General features: G+C 52.9%; 2 protein-coding genes across 4 annotated transcripts in view; one reads left to right on the top strand and one right to left on the bottom strand.

Annotated features, from left to right (window-relative positions):
- Cdh23 (cadherin related 23) overlaps positions 1–21,133 on the bottom strand; it is a 402,602-nt gene that overhangs the window by 32,839 nt on the left and 348,630 nt on the right. The window contains exons 38-41 of the mRNA XM_045137514.1: positions 7,562–7,783; positions 7,131–7,250; positions 5,528–5,708; positions 70–203 (exon numbers count right to left, since the gene is read on the bottom strand). Coding sequence (XP_044993449.1) covers positions 70–203; positions 5,528–5,708; positions 7,131–7,250; positions 7,562–7,783 — 657 coding nt within the window. The remainder of the gene's footprint in view (positions 1–69; positions 204–5,527; positions 5,709–7,130; positions 7,251–7,561; positions 7,784–21,133) is intronic.
- The window catches only part of Vsir (V-set immunoregulatory receptor), a 29,472-nt gene continuing 23,302 nt past the window's right edge, over positions 14,964–21,133 (top strand). For 2 of the 3 annotated variants that reach the window (XM_045137516.1, XM_045137515.1), the window contains exon 1: positions 14,965–15,120. In XM_045137516.1, the coding sequence (XP_044993451.1) occupies positions 15,039–15,120 (82 nt within the window). In that variant the 5' untranslated portion in view covers positions 14,965–15,038. Of the gene's footprint in view, positions 15,121–21,133 lie in introns of all 3 variants that reach the window. The other variant, XM_004657893.2, reaches the window with a different exon arrangement.

Genomic DNA, 21,133 nt, shown 5'->3' with positions numbered 1-21,133 from the left:
AGCCAAGGGTGATGATGCTTTCTGGAGTCTCTATGGAGAGGGCAGGGGACAATGAGAGAGGCCACTCACCGTGGAGCTGAGCGGGGGTACGCCCCTGTCGCGGGCACAGATGGTCAGGTTGTAGAAGGCAATGGTCTCCCGGTCCAGCTCCACGTCCTTGCGGACCCGCAACACCCCTTCCACAGGAGAGATCACAAACTCCCCTGGGAGACATCAGGTGAGGCTGGAGTTAACAGGAGGGCAGCCCTCATGCCCTACGTGCGAGCAATTCCAGACCAATCGGCTTTCTTCCTCGGGGCGTGGGCTGGCCAGAGACCAACCCAGGTGTGATGGAGGTTGGACTTGTTTTTTTTTTTTTGATCTTTTGAGGTACGGTCTCATGCTGGCTCGGCTGACCTGGAATTCACTATGTAATCTCAGGGTGGCCTTGAACCCTTGGCAATCCTCCTACCTCTGCCTCCCATGTGCTGGGATTAAAGGCGTGCGCCACCGTGCCCGGCTGGTTGGACCTATTTTTGAGATAGGGTTTCATATAGCCCAGGTTGGCCTCAAAGTTGCCAAGTCTCCAATGCTGTCCTTGAACTCCTGATCTTCCTGCCTCCACCTCCTGAGTGCCAGGGCTCTAGGCATGTACCACCATGCCTGGCTGGCAGGACTCTCTTTCCATGTAACATGTTCCTCCTAACCACTCGTGAGGGTAAGAAACTGATTAATGAGGGTATCTGGCGCTTTGGAAGGCATTATCTCAAGGCGGGCTGGACAGGCATAGGACACATAAAGACAAATTTCTTGGTGGCTGGAGACGGGCAACCGCAGGCTGTCAGAGTAGGAGGACATCATGTGGCCGCTCAGTGAAGGCACAAGACCCTCAAAGCTGGCTGCAGCCAACATGGCCGAAGGACAGAATCACGCCCTGTCCTTTGCTATATTATAATGACAGCCTGACAGGACTGATGGCCCCCATCATGCACCTGGCGCTATATAACACTGGAAAGCCTCATACGAGGGCAGAAAAGGAAATAAACCTTATTATAGAAAAGTCCTGATGTTGTTTTCTCCGCCTTAACTCGTGAATATTTCTCTCCGCTGTGAAAGTTTGCCATAAGATGCTCATTAAAATCCCTGGTGATGGGCTGGAGAGATGGTTTAATGGTTAAGGTGCTTTCCCGGAAAGTCCAAGGACCAAGGTTCAATTTCTCAGAACCCACGAAAGCCAGATGCACATGGTGGCACATACATCTGGAGTTCAGTTGCAGTGGCTAGAGGCCCTGGTGTGCCTATTCTCTCTCTCTCTGTGTGTAATAAATAAATGTTTTAAAAAAAACCCTGGGGATGAGGAGCTGCTTTTAGAGAAATCTATGTTTCTCTAAGAAGAGGTTCAGTGGGTGCCTTTGCCTGGTAATAAATGTCCTCCCAATTCCTTTGTCTCATCTCTTTCTTGGATGGTGACAAGAACCTGGACACACTGGGCAGAGGTCTTTTTTTTTTTTTTTTTAAAGGTTTTCTTTATTTATTTGGTGCATGTGGGAGGAGGCAGATAGAGAATGGGCACGCCAGGGCTTCCAGCCACTGCAAACGAACTCCAGACACATGCGCCCCCTTGCTCATCTGGCTTACATGGGTCCTGGAATATTGAACCGGCATCCTTTGGCTTTGCAGCCAAACGCCTTACCCTCTAAGCCATCTCTCCTCCTCCTTTTCTTTTCAAGACAGGGCCTCACTTTGTAGCCTGGATTGGCCTCACCTCACACTCCCAGCCATCCTCCTACCTCTGCCTCCCGAGTGGTGGCAGCAGAGGCGTGTGCCACCACGCCAGGCCCCTCGGGACACTTGTGGGAGCAGGCGCGGCGTGGGGCGCTGACTTCCTCAGGGACACACAGCACACAGGCTGGGCAAGGACAAAGACACTCATCCCCGTGGCACTGTGCCCACCCCTGGCTCCTGCCATTGTTGTTGACAAAGACCAGCCCCCGCTCACCTGCGGCTGGGTTTTCCCACCAGCCCTTCCGCTTGCAGGCTCCCCTCCGCCCTCCAGGCCTCTCCCCGCCAGAGCAGGATTTCCTGTGCCCCAGGCTTCCAGGTCTCTAAAGAACCGGGGGTTCCCTCTGGAGGGGTTTCCCAACCCTGCCCACACTCTGCCTTGTGCTAATGATGACTTCCCACAGGGAGACCCGATCACCGTTGCTTGGAAGCCTTATGAGACGCAGGCCTGGGGCAAGGGGCTGGGCCCTGGGTTAGACTTCCAGAAGCTCAACTGGAAGATGCAGGACAAGTGGGCAGGCTCATGTCCCCCACACTGGGTCAGCCCGGTCTGAAATCTCCATGCTGAAAGTTCCCTCATGGGCAGGGGTTCGGGGCCCTATTCCTTCAGGGACACCCCTGAAGAGGACCCCAATTCCTAAGGCTTATTTATCCCGTAATGTGTCTGGATTTAACCCTGGAAGTGTCTTCCCTCTACTGACTATGGTCTGTGCTGTGTTGGCCACAGGCGTGACCCAGATCCAGGGCTGGGTGTGGAGAAGGACTCTATGTGGGTGGGCTCCACTGCTCCCCAGAACCCAGCAATCAGCCAGGTATCCCCCGTCTGAGACCAGGAAACCCACCGAATACCTAACCTCATGTGTGCGTGCACGTGCGCGTGTAGAGCTGGGAGAAAGACCTGGTGGTGTTGGTTTTGGAAGAAGGCCCCAACACTTGGCCAGAGAGGAGACTTTGGGCCATGAAACGTGGCATGTCACCAGAGTGACCTGCCGTTGCAGCTACGGACAGGAGGCTCCAAGTTGGATCCTCCAGAAGTACGCTGATTTTCTTTCCACGACCTTAACTGCCTTGCCTGTGTAGCCGAGGATCACCGTGCAGTTACGTCCCATGTAGCCCACGTTAGCCTTGAACTTGCTATGTAGCCGAGGATCACCGTGCACTTCCGATTCTTCTGCCTCCACCCCGCAGTGCCAGGATTATGGTCTCGCACCTCTGTCCCTGGTTTATGTGTTGCTGGGGGTTTGACCCAGGGCCTAATGCATGTTGGGCAAGTGCTCTACCCATTGGGCCACACCCCCAGCCCTGCAGCTCTCCTTGTTGAAATCTCCTCTGGTTCACAATTCACCTATGTCCAGCTCCAGCCTCGACCTCTCTTTCACTCTTTTATACCCAGCATCTCACACCTGAGGGCCACTTCCCCTCCACATCTTGTCCCAGAACCCAAGTCTCCAGCTGTGAGTGAAATGCTTGACATCTTCCCCACTGCTCAGGCCTAAGCCTGGCTTCCTCATGCATTCACATCCAGTCAGGTAGCAGCCTGGTTGGGGGGGGGGTGTCCATCTTTGGAAAATGTCAGAGCGAGCCACCTCTCACCACCTCCACTGCCACCACACTGGTCCCAGCCACCTCCCCCAAATCTCTAACCCAGGTACGCACCAGTTTCCAACTGCTGGCCTCTCTACTTTTCCCTCAGCACAGTAACCCCAGTGGCCCCCTTACTACTGTGTCTAGTCATGCCCTTCCCCTCTGGAAGCCCCTAGGATGTCCACCTCACCAAAAGCCAAGGGCTGGAGAGATGGCTCAGAGGTTAAGGCACTTGCCTGCAAAGCCTAAGGACCCAGGTTCGATTCCCCAGTACCAAGGTAAAGCCAAATGCAATGGGTAGCACATGCATCTGGGTTCATTTGTAGTGGCGAGAGGCCTTGGTGTGCCTATTCTCTATCTAGATATATTTGCCTCTTTCTTTATTAAATAAAAAAGTAAACAAACAAATAAAAATAGTCTTCAGAACCAGACAATATCATCTCTTCCTGCTCATCCTATTTCTCAACTTCATACTAGACACAGGGTCTTTTCACAATCATGAGTCTATTGGGGCATGCTGTGACCTCATGACCTTTGCCCTTGCTGCCCCCTCTGTCTAAGCTGATTTCCCTCCTGTCTACTGGCTCAGTTTTCTTCTGTATCCTTCAGTACCTGCCACATGTCCAGCATATCACAGTTACTCATAAATAATCATGCAGGGCTGGAGAGATGGCTTAGCGGTTAAGCGCTTGCCTGTGAAGCCTAAGGACCCCTGTTTGAGGCTCGGTTCCCCAGGTCCCACGTTAGCCAGATGCACAAGGGGGCGCACGCATCTGGAGTTCGTTTGCAGAGGCTGGAAGCCCTGGCGCACCCATTCTCTCTCTCTCCCTCTATCTGTCTTTCTCTCTGTGTCTGTCGCTGTCAAATAAATAAATAAATAAATAAATAATTAAAAAAAAATAAATAATCATGCAATGACCAATTACAATGGTCACAATGGTTCACAGAACTTTGCATGTTTGCTTTCCTTTTTAAGAATGGGCAAGGCGTGGTGGTGCGGCAGAGGTAGGAGGATTGCTGTGAGTTCGAGGCCAGCCTGAGACTACATAGTGAAGTCCACATCACCCTGGGCTAGCGTGAGACCCTACTTGAAAAAAAAACAAACAAACAAGGGGCTGGAGAGATGGCTTAGTTAAGCGCCTGCCTATGAAGCCTAAGGACCCTGGTTCAAGGCTCGATTTCCTAGGACCCACGTAAGCCAGATGCACAAAGGGGCACATGCATCTGGAGTTCGTTTGCAGTGGCTGGAGGCCCTGGCATGCCCATTCTCTCTCTCTCTCTCTCTCTTCTGTCTGTCTCTTTATCTCTCTCAAATAAATAGATAAATAAAATATTAAAAAAAACAAACAAACAAGGGCTGGAGAGATGGCTTAGCGGTTAAGCGCTTGCCTGTGAAGCCTAAGGATCCCGGTTCGAGGCTTGGTTCCCCAGGTCCCACGTTAGCCAGATGCACAAGGGGGCGCACGCGCCTGAAGTTCGTTTGCAGAGGCTGGAAGCCCTGGTGCGCCCATTCTCTCTCTCTCCCTCTATCTGTCTTTCTCTCTGTGTCTGTCGCTCTCAAATAAATAAATAAATAAATAATTAAAAAAAAACAAAAACAAACAAGACAAGTAAAGAATGGGAAGGATCAGCTTAGCAGTGGGAAAGCCCCCCCCCCCCAGGCCACTATGGGGTGACCACTGCTGCCAGGGTTCCCACCATTCCCTATTATGTTTCCACGGTCCCTCCTTCTCCACATGTCCCCTGACTTCCTGACTCTTTGGGGTTGGGTCTCCTGACCTACTGAAAGTTTCCTTCTGGCCAGGGCATATGCTGCATTCAGATCTAGGAGAGCAGCCATAGCAGATGTACTGGCTGTCAGTGGGTGGCACCTGGGGACCTTGGGCTGGGCTGTGCTCTGCACATGTACTGAAGACATTTCCTACCCACTCCCAGTGAGGCGCGTGACCCTTCAAGGCCACTGGTCCCTGCCCCAGATGTCAGGGCGTTTTCACCATATCTGTGATGAAAGGGTGGGAGATGACCCTCACCATCATCTTATGGGGGGGGGAGTACAAGGCTGAGGCCCAGAGAGGGCAAGGTCACACAGTGGTGGGGCCAGCTATATGGACACCTCCCCCACCCTGCTCCTGAGACCTCAGAGCCATGCCTGCCTCCACCGCCCGGTGCAGGCCCCACTTACCCAAGGGGTCTCCATCCACGATGCTGTACTCCACCTGCCCATTGGGGCCCGAGTCTTGGTCACGGGCCAGGAAGGTCCACACTCTGGGCCCTGGCTGGCCCTCGGTGACGTCAAAAGGCCCTTCATAGTCCCGGGGGAAGGTGGGCACGTTGTCATTGATGTCGTTCACGTTCACAAGCACCTGAGACAGTGGACAGCTAAGCTAGGGTCTGGGACCAACTGCTTATGGGTGCCTCAGCAACTTTTCCTATGAACCCCGTCTGAGGGTGAAGCCCTTGGGGCCGAGGCAAGAATTACACAGGGTCACAGAGGTGGAAGGCTCTCTTAACCTGTGCCTGTGGGTCAGTTCTTCTCTATCTCCTCTCTGTTCTTTTTTTTAGTGTTTGTTTATTTTTATTTATTTATTTCAGAGCAATAGAGAGACAGAGAAAGAGGCAGAGAGAGAGAGACAATGGGCGCACTAGGGCCTTCAGCCAGTGCAAACGAACTCCAGACGTGTGTGCCCCCTTGTGCATCTGGCTAACGTGGGTCCTGGGGAATCAAGCCTCGAACCGGGGTCCTTAGGCTTCACAGGCAAGCGCTTAACCGCTAAGCCATCTCTCCAGCCCTCCTCTCTGTTCTTTGTAGTGCTGGGGATCAAACCCATAGCCTTGCACACGATAGGCAAGCACTCTACCATGGAACTGGTAGCTCTAAGGTCTTATTTTATTTTATTTTATTTATTTATTTATTTTGGTTTTCTTGAGGCAGGGTCTCATTCTAGCCCGGTTGACCTTGAACTCACTCTGTAGCACTAGGCTGGCCTCAAACTCATGGTGATCCTTTTATCTCATCCTCCTAAGTGCTGGGATTAAACGGTGTGCCCACTATGTGTGGCTCTAGATTTTTTTAACATTAAATTTGTTTGTTTATTATTTGTTTATTTGAGAGTGACAGAGAGAAAGAGGCAGAGAGACAGAGAGAGAATGGGAGCACCAGGGCCTCCTTGGCTCTAGATTTTTTCAAAAATATTTCATATTTATTTATTTGACAGAGAGAGAGAGAGAGAGAGAGAGAGAATGGACACACCAGGGCCTCTAGCCACTGCAAATGAACTCCAGATGCATGTGCCCCCTTGTGCATCTGGCTAACATGGGTCTTGGGGAATTGAACCTAGATCCTTTGGCTTTGCAGGCAAGAGCCTTAATCACTAAGCCATCTCTGTGACACAAGGTTCTGCCTTGAATTTGTAATCTTCCTGCCTTTGGCTCCTGTGTCCTGGGATTATGAGTGCGTTCTACTGAGACAGAGCTCTTACACTCTGGCCAATTTCCTGCATACCCGGTACCTCGCCCCCCACCACTGGAGCCATTTGGTTTTTGTTTTATTTTTTTTTATTTTTATTTTTTTTTCGAGGTAGGGTCTCACCGTAGCTCAGGTTGACCTGGAATTCACTATGGAGTCTCAGGGTGGCCTCGAACTCACCACCATCCTTGTATCTCTGCCTCCCAAGTGCTGGGATTGAAGGCGTGTGCCACCACGCCCGGCTTACTGGAGCCATTTGGGAACCTCCCCGTCCTTTCCCACCCCCACCCCCTCAGGGCGCCACATCCCACCCACGCACCGTGGTGGTAGAGGTGAGGCGGTGAGACAAGATGGGGCATTGATCTGTGGCTGTGACAATCAGGGTGTAGCGACCATGACTGATCTCATAGTCCAGCTCCTTGGCAGCAGTGATGATGCCCTGGGGACATAGAAGGTATGAGCGGAGGCCATGATGAGCGGTGGGCCTGGCTCTGTGGTCAGGCTCTGACACCCTGACCACAACTGCTTAGTCTTTGTTCATGGCAGACATTACTAATCAATCTCGGCCCAGCTGAGGCCACATAAGGCTCTATCCTAATCCAGGTTGTCCACCTTCATCACTAAATTTTTTTCCCCAGGCTCTGTTTTTGCTCCTTGTGCCACATGGTGTCACCAAGCTCTCCACCAAGCCTTGGAAGAGCTTTGTCCCTCCCCTTCCCTCCTTTCTGCACCCCACCCTCAGCCGCTGACCGTGTGCCTGCCGATCCGGAAGGTGTTGATGATGTTGCCCGCGACAATGGCGTAGGTGACGGTGCCGTTGGGCCCCTCGTCCAGGTCCAGAGCCCGGATGGTGATGAGGCTGGCATTGACCGTGTCTGGGCCTTCATCCAGCACCACCTCGTAATGAGGCTGCTGGAAGACGGGGGCGTTGTCGTTCTCGTCCACGATGGTCACGTACACGTGGGTGGTGGCCTGGGGGAGAAAAATATGGTCAGGCGACTCCGTCAGGGGACCAGAGAGCCTGAGATCGATCCAGATGGCTGTGTTCCTGGGATGAACTCACTCTGTGTGAGCGAACGCGGGGAGGGAAAGACGGGAGACAGCGTGGGAGGAGGAGGAGGAGGGAAGTCACAGGGAAGAAGGAAGCTCAGAGGCTATTGAGGGGTGGTGGTGCAAGCCTATAATTCCAGCACTTGGGAAGTAGAGGCAGGAGAATCACTTGAGGCCAGCCTGGTCTACATAGTGAATCTGAGGCCAACCACCGCCATATGGAGAGGCCCTGTTTCAAACAAACACCAAAAAAAAAAAAAAAAAAAGAAACCCAAAAAACAACAAAAAAAAACCCCCACAAAACAACCCACCTCCCCTCAAAACAGGCATATTGGATGAAGCCAGACATCTCCTGAACTCACAGCCTTGTCTATACCAGAGTCTTACCTACCCGATTGCAAGAGGCAGGAATGTGAGGTACTGGGCCCATCACAGTAATTAAACGTCACCTATGGCTTATGTACATGAAAGAAATACTTATTCCCAGACTTGAGAGAGGGTGAGGCTTGGGATTGGGAGCAAGTTCATGAGCAGACTTTGTGAATCCACGAAACAGTCAACTCACGGGCCACGATGGCCTCCCTGTGACACGTTGCTGCAGTCCTGTGAAAGGCCATGTCTAGCCAACACTTGGATCAATCAGACCACGAGTAATATTCAACCAGTCAACACCCAAGAATCCATCACAGCCAGCTGATTGGCTCTGCATAAACAGAGCAGGAAATGGAAAAAAAAAAACTGGCCATGTGCTGCTATTCATTTTTTTTTTTTTCTTTTTCTTTTGGCTTTTTGAGGTAGGGTCTTGCTCTGGAATTCACTATACAGTAGTCTCAGGGTGGCGTCGAACCCACAGCAATCCTCCTATCTCTGCCTCCCAAATTCTGGGATTAAAGGCGTGCGCCACCACATCTGGCTGGCTCTCATTTTTTCCTTGAGCCAACCCCATCTCCATCATTTCTCTTCCTCCACCAGGATTATCTGGGCTTCCGGGGAGCCTGGCCCATGTGGAGGCCTTGCAGCCAGGCATGGTGTCACATGCCTTTGATCCCTGCACTTGGGAAGCCGAGGTAGGAGGATTGCTGTGAGTTTGAGGCCAGCTTTGGGCTACAGAGTGAGTTCCAGGTCAGCATGGTCTAGTGTGAGAACCTACCTTGAAACAAACAAAACAAACCAAAAACACTCCAAAACAAACCAGGTGGACAGCACCTGAGAAACCAGGTTGCCCTCTGGCCCTCGGCCCTTCCTGTGCCCACACTCAAAGCAAGCACACAAGGTGGGGAAACCATCATGTTACGTTTCTCAGCCTTCAGTGGAGAGTGGAGAGGAGAGGGAACGAGCACATGATCAGCCTCAGTGCTCATCTCCAGAATGAACGACCGGGCTGGGGAGATGGCTCAGCAGTTAAAGGTGCTCGCTCACACCTTTTTGGGGTCTACCGTGAGTGACCCCATCTCACTTCTGCTGAGGCTGGGGAGGGAATAGGACCCAGTGCCCACCTCATTCATCTCTGCTGGTTTGGACCCTCTCCAGGAGAACAGAATGCACACTCTACCACCCAGAAGAGCCCAGGCCTGTCTTGCCAGGTGTGTGTGTGAGGGGGCGGTTGGGGGGGTTTCAAGATCTCAAGCCACCCATGTAAGCGGGACACAAAAAATGAAAAATTGGCATGAGCATCTTGTGTTTATTTGCAGGGATGAGGGGCCCTGGTACACACACACACACACACACACACACACACACACACACACACGTGCGCGCAAATGAATATGTAAATATTTTTTTGAGGCAAGTCCAACAGACTGACCATTTTTTTTAGTACAAGAGAGAGTGAGTGAGTGAGAGAGAGAGACAGAGAGAGAGGGAATTGGCACACCAGGACCTCCAGCCACTGCAATCAAACCCCAGACGTGTGCGCCCCCTTGTGTGCATGTGCGACCTTGTGCATTTCATCACTTTGTGCATCTGGCTTATGTGGGACCTGGAGAGTCGAACATGAGTCCTTAGGCTTCTCAGGCAAGCGCCTTAACCACTAAGGCATCTCTCTAGCCTGATTTGTTTTTAAATAAAAAAAAAGAATGAAATGTCTCCAACATCTCATGCACCCTTTGCAGCTCAGGTGGGCTTACATCTCTTTTTCTAATGGACTGTGTTTGTGCAATGGTGACTGCCAAGGAAGAGGTCACCACATGCTTTGCACAGTCCTGGTGGTAGCTGTGGGCACTCATTCCCCAACATCCACCCATGAGCCTATCTTGAGCCCCCCTGGGTTCCAATACCAGCAGGAGCACAAGGGTGCCACCCTCTCCTGGCCTCTGTCCCAGGTGCACCTCAAAGACTCCCTGGAAGTGTCTGGCCACCCACGGTACAGGCTGCTGGGGCTGGAGTCGGGGCTCCCACCAAGCTGTCCCTTGTAGCCATCCTGCCTTGACTCAGACCTGCGTGTAGGTGATGGGGATTGTCAAGGAGGAGGCCAGCATATGCTCTGCACGGTCCTGGTGATGGCTGTGAGAATCATTCCCCAGCACCCACCCACTCTTGGAGGAAGTCAAACTCCTGTGTCTTGCTCTGTCTTGTCCTAGCACTGGGGAAAGGTGGCTTGAGGTTTCTAGGTGACGCCCACAGCTTGGGCAATGCCTGTGTCTTCCCATGCTCAACGCTGGGCAGCGTGGTGGGGGAGGAAGGAGGGAAGGAAGGGAGAGGTGCTTTGAGGTCTACCCTGGGTGGCCCCATCTCACTTCTGCTGAGGCCGGGGAGAGAAACAAGCCTAGTGTCCACCTCATTCACCTCTGCTGGTTTGGTCCCTCCGCAGGAGAAGAAAATGCACACTCTGCCACCACGAAGAGCCCAGGCTGTCTTACGAGGTGGTGTCCCAAGGTCAGAATCACATCTAGGTACCTGGGTTGTGTCTTGACAGCTTCTGGGGCTCCCATCTCAGGGCTGCTTCTGGCTCCAGGTATATTAGGCTTGCATAATATCCCCTAACAAGAGCAGGACACTCTGGGACAGGGAGATGGCTTGGTGGGTAAAGTGCTTGTCACTAAAGCAGGAGGACCAGACTTTGGATCCCCAGAAGCCATGTCAGTGTTGTGGAGTACGCCTGTAGTCCCAGCGCTGGCGAGGCAGAGACAAGTGCATCCTTAGGACTTGCTGGCTAGCTAGTCTAGTTGAATCCGTGGGCTCCAGATTATGTGAGAGACTGAGAGACCCTGCCTCAAAGAATAAGGGGGACAGAAGCTAAGGAGGACACCTGACGTTGACCTCTAGCCTCCATACCTGCAAACGTGCACATGCATCTGCACACACGTGTGCCCACACACATATGAACAAACATACACATACAAAAATTGACAAGAATAGTGAGCTGGAGAGATAGCTTGGTGATTAAGGCATCTGCCTGCAAAACCTAAGGACCCAGGTTTGATTCCCCAGTACTCAGGTAAAGCCAGATGCACAGTGTGGCACATGCATTTGGAGTTTGTTTTGCAGTGGCTGGAGGTGCTGGTATGCCCATTCCCCTACCCTCATTGCATATATATATATGGCTGGGCATGGTGGCGCACGCCTTTAATCCCAGCACTCGGGAGGCAGAGGTAGGAGGATCGCCGTGAGTTCAAGGCCACCCTGAGATTCCATAGTGAATTCCAGGTCAGGCTGGGCTACAGTGAGACTCTACCTTGTAAAATAAATAAATAAATAAATAGAGAAAGAAAGAAAGAAAGAATAGGACCTGGGTGTGGTGGCACACACCTTTAGTCCCGGCCCTCAGGAGGCAGAGGTAGGAGGATCTCCATGAGTTTGAGACTTCATAGTGAATTCCAGGTGAGCTTGGGCTACAGCGAGACTCTACCTCGAAAAACAAAACAAAACAAAAGAAACAAAAAAAGAACAAAACCAAAATAGGATTAATTCCTGGCTCTCAATCTGTCCCGCCACTCTGATTCCTGGAACTCTGGGTTCTGACTGGCCTGTGTTCTTCAACCAGGGAACCTCTGGGAACTCACAATCCCTACAGGGTCAGGAGCACCCCTGGCATCTTCAGCTGGGCTGGGCACAGCTACGCCCTTCCTCTCCTGCAACCCGTGCCCTTGTTGGGGTCACCCCTGTCATAGCCACTCCATAGCTCCATTCAGGCAGCCCTGTGCTCACTCCAGGTGGGCCACTTAGGGGACAGTGCAGTAGTCAGCCTCTTACGCCTGGCCTGTACAAAGGACTTAGACTCATCAAGGGAGTAAACGCCTCATGACATAGGCCTGTACTCCTACCTAATCAAGAGGCTGAGACAGCAGGATTGCCAGTTCAAGACCAGCCTGGATAACTTAGAAGTTTTTTTTTTTAAAAAGGAGCTGGTGGCAGAAGTATTCTGGGGAGGTGGATAATGGTGTGCCCAGAAGCCATTGATTGTTAATTAAAATTTTTTTTTAGTGTCAGTGGTAGGATACCTTCCAGTGAGTTGTTGGCCAGGGAGGTCCCTGATTCCCCCAAAACATTATAGGCTATTTCCAAGGCTCTTGGTTGCCCACAGGAACTAGATGGTAAGACCTTATTGATGAAGATTCCACATGCCTGGGCTGCTTGTCACTAAGAAATCACGCTGCAGCTGAGCTGGAAGCCTCCTCCCTGTGGACCCTGTCGGGATGCTGCAAAGCGCTGTGCAGCATGCAGCCTTTTGGGAGCGGAAGTCATCAACAGTTTTAACCAGCAGCGGACCCCGAGAGCCTTATGGCTGGCCAACCACGTGAAATATGCCAACAGGTGCAATGGTGGCATGTCTGTTTTGGGGGAAACAACTGCTCTCTGACTGGACTTGAGGCCTGCTTCATGGGAGGGAATTCATGCAGTACTGAGAACCTAGTCAAAAAAAAAAAAACAAAACAGCCTATGGCAAGGGAGGTCAAAAGCCCTCGGGGGAAACTATTCTTGTCAGCTAAATGGATATATTATGCCCACACCAAAACTGCCCTCTAAACATTTATTCTTATGCTCATATATTAATGCTGCTCTCGCTTTTGGTTAGAGAAGCTTCTTTTCACAGATGGCGGTGACCACTGGGGTGACTCAAAACTTCCCACCGTGCTGAGATGTGACAGTGGAGTGTTCAGCACTAGGTGTGACATCTCTATCACACTTTCTGTGGCTCGGGGACCATTGCGGAAGAGGTGGCAGAAAGAAGGTGAGAGCCAAAGGGAAGTGCTGCTTACAAAACTGTCTTCCAGACACAAAGTGGCCTTGATGCTCATCACCTCACAGTGACTGGCATTGCCAACGCAAGACCAGCATTGCAGGAGGAAAGAAATGTTGCCATCAAAATAGACGAGAGACTAGCTGGAAAGAAGAGGGAGTCAGTGGAGGGGGATTTTGGGGGGAAAAGTAGGGGTGATGGAAGGGGATTACGATCATGGTATACTGTCCATACAAGTTGTTAATAAAAAGTTTAAAAAAGAAGGGGGCTGCGATTGTAGCTCAGTGCTGGAGTGCTTTAGGCTCAGTATAGGGGTGGGAGAGATATAAAAAGAATCCCTGGGGGAGGGAGGCTCTGGAACCCAAAACTTATCCAGGCTCTGGAGGGCAGAAGAGGCCAAGCAAAGGACCAACTAGTTGGTATGTTGGACCTGGTGTCATCCTCAAAGGGGGCGTGGACAGAAAAGATGGGGGATCCTTAAGGGAGGTGGGGCCTGTTGTAGAGGGGATGACTGAGCTGTTTGCTTAGTGATCACAAGAACCTGGATGAGGGCTGCATAGATGGCTTGGTGGTTAAGGCACAGTTAAGGTGTTTGCCTGCAAAGGCTAATGACACAAGTTTGGTTCCTGGGTACCCACGCAAACTCAGATGCACAAAGTGGTGCCGGCATCTAGGTTTTCAGTGACTAGAGGCCCTGGTGTGCCCATTCTCTCTGTGTGTCTCTCTTCTATCTTTCTGTTTGCAAATAAAATTAAAAAAAAAAACTAAAATGAAGAGCCTGGATGACATCAGGGGAGAGATGTGCTATGGAGCCATCAGGGCTGGGAGGAGAATACAGGAGTCCTGTGGGCCAGGCGTGGTGACACACACGTGTAATCCCAGTGCTCCAGGGGCAGGAGAATGGTGAGGCCAGTCTGAGCCACAGGGCAACAGCAAAGCAAAACAAAACAAAACAAAACACCAAACACACCCTCAAATCAGAACAGCAAACAACTGCACCCAAAACTAAACGAATCAAACAATTTAAAAAAAGACAAACACATTTGGGGCTGGAGAGATGACTTAGCGGTTAAGGTGCTTGCCTGCAAAGCCAAAGGACCCTGGTTCGATTCCTCAGGACCCACGTAAGCCAGATGCACAAGGTGGTGCATGCGCCTGGCATTCGTTTGCAAGGGCTGGAGGCCCTAGTGCGCCCATTCTCTCTTCCTCTCTATGTGCCTCTCTCTGTCACTGTCTCTCAAATAAGTAAAATGTTTTTTTTTATTTAAAAAAACACATTAAATAAGTAAACAAAATTGCAGTGAGCCTGTGACTACTCAGGCACCAGGGAGGGAGGAAGGGGGGCTCTGGGCACACGGACAGATGCCACACAGTATGTCTTGAGGTTTCAGGATTTGAGCCTGCCGTCTCCCACTGTTTCAGGCCTGTTTGCACCTGTGCGCAGCTGCATGTACCAAGGGTCTCAGATGCAGAGTCAACAACGATGTCAGATTTCACTCCCCCATTCATCCCTGCGTTCCTTCAATCCCGCACCTGGAGTTAGGCCCTGGGTATGCCGGGGGCGTGGAGGGCACAGGGTCTTGGCCCAGGTCGGTGCATGAGGACAAGGTACAAGCGCTGAGAACCACAGGCATGATGCTAGGTTAGAAGGAGCTCCACTTCATGGGCCTTGCAACCATCATGATCTCCGAAAAGCACGGGGACCAGGAGGGTTTTACACGCGGGGCCCTGGAGGGAAGCTTATCTGCAGGACGGGGCGCCGCCGCAGGCCTCCCCCCCCCCCCGCCCCCGCCGGGCCCCGGGGGACGCAGTGCCTCCCGCCGCCCCTCGGGGGCGCTGTGGGGTCTCCGAGGCGCCCGGGTCAGCCGCCCGCCCGCCGCGCTGCAGGCTCAGGCACGCGCGGGGAGCAGCAGCGTCCAGCCAGCGCTCCGCGCGCCCCGCGGCTCCCCTGCGCTCCGCTCCTCCGTGCCCCGACTGTGCTCGGACCCCGACGGCGACATGGGTGTCCCTGCAGTCCCCGAGACCAGCAGCCAGCGCTGGGCGCCCCTGCTCCTCACTCTCTTCCTGGCTACGTCTAGAGGTAAGGTCCGGGCGGTGGGGTGGGGGACACGGGGGGGGACAAGTGCCAGTGAGCGAGCGAGCGAGAGAGAGCGAGAGAGAGAGGGAACACAGCCGTTTGAGGTGTGGAACCCAAGCAGGATGGGAGTGCCTCGGGTCCCCCCTCAACCTACTTGTGATCTCCACCCTAGCTGCTGGGACAGCTGTGCAGGCAGGGCACAGTGCCAGCTCAGCTTCGTGTCCCCAGGGGCCACATCTGTACTGGGTGACAGCTGCCCAAGCTTCAGTCAGGTCTGTCCCCAGGGGACTGCTATCGAGGAGACCCGGACCCGCTCCCTGCCCTACACAGCTCCCCTGGCAACAAGTGGCTTCTGCCAGGCAAGAGAGGGACAGGGTGGGGGCAGCTCCTGTATGTGCTTTCAACAGCTGTGGCATCGCTTTGCCCCTCTGGCCCCAGAATCTCCAAGCGTTTGTGTGTGTGTGTGTGTGGGGGGGCAGGTGATACTAGAAACCTGCGCTGGCACCTTATTCCTTGGGCACACTCCTGGCTGAGCAACAGGTGGACGGCTCTATCACTCTGGTCCCTATTCTGAGGGTCCGTAGCTCAAGGACCAGCCTGGGGCACTGAGGACGCTGTGGGACGCTCCCCCAGCTCAGGCACAAGCCCATCGTAGGGGCTTGGATAACTGAAGGCACCTCTCTGCCCTTAGTTTCCTTAGCTCACACACAGAAGTCCCAAACAAGAGGTACCACTTTCCAAAGTCCAGAACTTGGGTCCTGTCTAGGCTCGGAGAGAGAATCTGGTGTTTTCCTTGCCCCGAGCTGAAGAGGGGGGTACTTTCTGACAGCTGTTCATGCAGCAGGCAAGGCTGTCCCCTGGAAACAGGGGACCCCTAGCTTCTTGAAGGCAGCAGAAGGGCAGTGTTCCGAGCATGCTAGTGAAGATTGAAGGTTGACGGGGAGGGCCCAGGAAAAGTGTCAGTCATGGAGCCAGAGGAAGGCAGGATGGAGGTGGAGGGCTTGGCAAGAGGGTGCCGGTGGGCGGGCCAGCAGAGAAAGAAGGGGGGGGAGGCAGGATAAGAGGGAGGTGGAGACAGAACCTGTACGAGCCTGTTATCTGCGCATTGGGAAGCTGGCCGGGGCCACCGATAAGGCGGCGGCACCCATACCCCAAGACAGAGCGGCCTAAGCCTCAGACTGGATGCTCCCCCAAAGGGAGGGAGGGACAGAGTGGGGTGTGACGGGGGGGGGGGGGGGAGCAGGGTGGTCCCAGCACCCAGACCACGGCTTCTGGCAGGGCAGGGCTTCCAGGACCATGGAATGGCAGCAGGCAGAGAGGCCAGCACCGCACCCAGCACGGGCCACTGTCCCCACGCTCACGCGACCCCGAGCAAACCTCCCTGGTTCCTTACCCCTTCCCTATGCTCCCTTGGATGGTCTCTTCCTGCTCCAGTGCCCCACTTCGGGACACTGAGTCACAGGGCTCCAGAGCTGAGGGATTCAGCTTGCAGAGCAACTGATGGGGCCCAAGAGGGCCCCCGGGGAGTTTGGGACCCTTACCCTACTTGGCTTCCACAGCCAGGAGTCTCCGGCACCCAGAGCCCTTGGCTATTCAAATGACTTGCTGAGCTGAATGCTAAGTGCTCCTGGCCCAGGTCATTAGGACTCTGTGTGGCTTGTCCGTAATGGAGTCAGACATCCTCCTAGCCTCCAGCTGCTCTCCTCTCAGCATCAGATGAGACACGGGCACAGTCGCTCATGGATAGCCTTCCCTCTTCCTAGAGCTTTGTGGGATGAGGGAGGCCACAGGCGGGGGGATTGAGAATGTTCACCAACTGGCCAAGGTGCGGGTTGCTCAGGGTAGCAGTGAGTCAAGGTTAAAGCCTTTGCTTTTGAGTGGGTGACCACTAGTGGTCAGAGCTCAGAAGCCTAGGACGTATGGAACGCAACCTTTTTCTGGGTCTGATGGAGGCTGGGTCAGGGGGAGGGTTGCCTTGGGGGCCAGAAACCAGGAGACCCCCGAGGATGTGGGAGACTCTTCTCCACAAGTATTCTTAGGACTTGAGGAAGTTACTGCCCTTAACTGTCCTCACAGGGTGACCCAGAAGCCCCAAACTCTGAGGCCATCATACCAAAGAGGGTGTCCTGGCGTGAGGGCGGGGTAGCCAGCCATCTTCCCCTTCATAGTAAACAAGGCTGCAGGGCCCTGTTGAGCAACTCAGTGCTGTAAGCTTCTGAAGCAGTAGTTGTCACCTCTTGGGAAATCCATGACCCCCCGCCTGGAGGCCCTGTAGTGGAGAGATGCAGCCCGAGGCTAGTCTGTGTGCATGAGGAAGATGGCCTTCCCAGCAGGAGACACCCAGGGGCCAGCAATACTGAGGCAGGCTAAGCTAAGCTGGCTTCAGGAAGGAGGTTTCTTGCTGAGATCTGGCCTCCCTGGCGAGTGGACCCAGGGGGTGCTTCTAGGGACCAGTGACTTTCCATCTGAGCTCTTGCTGCCTACAGAACCCTGCCGAATGCCCAGGACCCAGGAAAGGATGGCTCGTTCAATGGGACTGGACTCTTCAGACTCCTGGCTTCTTCTGGAGTCTGATGAACACCCTGGCTGGATCCAGCCACCTGTAGGTACTAAGAGTCTGAAATGCTCACAGAGCTACTTGCATGGTCTTCCTCCCAAAGTTCCCCCAGAGATGGAGCCATTGCCGCTTCAAAGCCAGCCTGGCCAGCATCTGTGCCTCTCCATGGGACCTTCCTTATACCAGGTCTCCACATTTTAGTCTGTTGATCGTGTTTAAAGCAGCTACTGTCTTGCCCACCAGCTGCTGGGCAATGAACTTGCTCTGCTACGGACAAAGACTTTCTACATCGCGTCTCACTTCCCACGGGGACCCGGGGTCCAGTCCTGCCTCTGCTTCTTCGTCACTGTGGTGCCCCCACACTCCTTCCCCTCCCCTGAATATGAAGTGGGCAGGCGGGGTGACATGGTCGCCTAGAAGCCACTGGTCTCCACAGGGATTAAGTCCCACGTGGTGCTTTCTGGGCCCATTTGCTCATCACCTGTGTGCAGTGTCTGACGGGTATCTACCGACTTGTTTTTCCTTTAAATATACTCATGAATTTTTTTTTTAAAGAGTAAGTCGATTTTAAAAGGAAATTTTATATCACTGTTACAAGTGGAAAGCCTCTATCATCAACTATAAATAGAACAGATCCTAACAGTATAGCATTGGCAAACCAAATAAGGGTACTAAGTGCTGGCTGGAAATTTTACCCTGGGGAAGGCTGAGAGTGTGCAACCTGCTGCTGTCTCTTGTCAAAGTAAATTAATGAAAAAGAATAAAAAGGACATTAGCAAGTGGCTGAGACATAGTGACATCAATCCAAAACTTACTTTTTTGACATAGTCAGGACTGAGAGAAAACTGAAAAGGGAATAGCCTTCTCCCTGTATGATTCGATGTTGTTTAATGTTGTAAAACCAAAAGTAAAACTACTTCCCAAGGCTGCCACACAAGCTGCGCTCTCATTGGCCAGGCCAGCTGTCCATCTGTGGGATGGAGATGGGGCCTCCAGCCAATCCTCTGCTCTCTGTAGAGACTGTTTGTCTAGAGGGAGAAGATGTCAGAACTGGGGGTTCAAACTCAGTATGCTGGGTCTGCTGGCACTGGTGGAGCCCAGCATAGTGAGCTTGAGTCCCCCCAGGCCCAAGTGAATCCTGGCCTGTCTGTCACTCTGTGAGACTCTCAATACTTTGGTTGCTTCATTCTAGTGCCTGCCTCGCAAGGTTGGGAATTAAATAAAGTGAGTCCGTATCCAAGTGCTTAGATACCTCGCATGAAAGAACTGAGTCCCCGTGTGGATGGAATAAGAGCTGCAGGACACCTCCCCGGTCTGGCCCGGACCTTGAGGGACTGGCTAGGGCTGGTCATCCTGCAGGCTCATTTTCAGAGAGGCCTGGAGTCTGGGATGGACCCATCCCCGGTGGCATCTTTGGGCCGAGGCACTGGCTTGCTGCCCAGACCCTCCCGAGGAGGCTCACTGGCTAGAACACGGGCCTCCGGACACAGGACGCTTTCCCAAGGTGCTGGAAGCACCACTTCCTCCCATAGAGCCTGCTTCCCCTTCCCGGCCTCCGTGGTCCCTGTGAATGGACACTTCCTGCTGGGGCAGGGATCAATAAACACATCTGAGATGCCCTTTGTCCTCACTGGCCGGAGAGCCTTCTGCACAGACTTGCTGGCTTCCTCCCGGTTCTGATGGAGCCCTGCCTCTGTTTCCCTCTACGCCCCACATCTTGATTAAGACAAGATCTCAGCCCTTTCCTTCTGCACCTGGGCACTAGCCCATGGAACGGGCTCTGGCAGGGAGCTGGGAGGCCAAGGAATGGCACTGTGGGGCCCAGCGAGAACAGGAGGTTAGTGACTGTTTACTTGGCGACCTAGCAGCTGGAGAGACTTCAGCTGACTGGGTGGGGCCTTCCTGGCCAGGCCAATCAAGCTGGGGAACCACCACCACCAAAGGCTGAGGTGTCGTCTTGGTTACTGTGGGCAAAGCTCACGCTTGTCAGGGAAAATAACAATATGACAGCCCGTCCACACCCACCCACGCCCATCCCGTCCCGTGCACACCCACAGGAGGGATGCTGGGGGGCAGGAGGTGACAGTCATGAGAGCAGACCTGAGATGATGCCATGGAGAACTCCTTTGAGCACCCTCCCCCCAAAACTGCACCCCCACTTGTAACCGAGCCATAGCTAGGAAGGGCAGTAACCGGACTGGATTTCCTAACACATGTCCCTCCAGGGCCCTTGGTTCTCCACAGTCTTTCTGCCTTTGGGTCTGACTCATGTGGAGATCTTGCTAAGTATCTGTGGAATGAAAGAATATTTTCAGTGTGGGTCCCAGGCGGGGCAAAGACAGTTGTTCAGAGTACAGGGGTCACCTTGGGGTCAGTTCCTTCTCTCTGGATAGCTGAGAGATGAAGTGTTAGCTCTGCCGGCTGGAGGAGGGGCTCCTCTTGTCTGCAGGGCCCGCGGTCCAGGCAGGGCGGCTGTGTGGCTCTGGACAAGTCACTGCACTTTGTCTGAGTCTGTGCCTCCTTTTGTGTGTTGTGAGGGGGAGGGAGGTGTTTGCGTATGTGTGTGGGTGTGTGTGCACACGCATGTGCAAGGGCATGTGGTGGTCAAGACAGTCTCAAGTGAGGGTCCTCAGGTACCTTCCATTCTTTTTCTTTTCTTTTCTTTTCTTTTCTTTTCTTTTCTTTTCTTTTCTTTTCTTTTCTTTTCTTTTCTTTTCTTTTCTTTTCTTTTCTTTTCTTTTCTTTTCTTTTCTTTTCTTTTTGGAAATAGGGTCTGATTAGTCTGAAACTTACCAAGTAGCCTAGATTGGTTGGCAAGTAAGTCCCAGGCATCTACCTGCCTCCCTGGATATAAGATTTAAAGTTTTTGCCACCACACCCAGCATTTTATTTATTTATTTTTCATTTAGGAGGGGGAGGGAGAGAGAGAGAGATAATGGCTGCATCAGTGCCTTCAGCTGCTGCAAACAAAGTCCAGATACATGCGCCACCTTGTGCATCTGGCTTACATGGGTCCTGGGGAATAGAACCTGGGTCCTTTGGCTTCACAGGCAAACACTTTAACCTCTATAAGCCGTCTCTCCAGCCCCACACCTGGCATTTAAAAATGTGAGTGCTGGGCAATCTGTCTTCATGCTTGCAGAAGCTATTTCTGCAATACCAGCAGAGCTATTTCTCCAACCCTTTTGTTCTTTACAATAGGGGTGAAGCTGGGTGTGGTGGTATATGTCTGTAATCCTAACACTTGAGAGGCAGAGTCAGAAGGATCACAGGTTCAAGGCCAAGCCTCAGTTACACAAGGAGTTACGAATTTCAGGCCGGCTTGAGGTGCACAGTGAAACCCTAAGTCAAAAACTAATAACAGTTGGACTTGGTGGCTCATGCTTTTAATCCCAGCTTCCAGGAGGCTCAGGAAGGAGGGTCACTGTGAGTTGAGGCCAGCCTGGGACTATAAGTGAG

This window comes from Jaculus jaculus, chromosome 18 (genome assembly GCF_020740685.1).
Source record: "Jaculus jaculus isolate mJacJac1 chromosome 18, mJacJac1.mat.Y.cur, whole genome shotgun sequence".
NCBI classification, from domain to species: domain Eukaryota; kingdom Metazoa; phylum Chordata; class Mammalia; order Rodentia; family Dipodidae; genus Jaculus; species Jaculus jaculus.
This window is presented reverse-complemented; position numbering and strand designations above follow the sequence as displayed.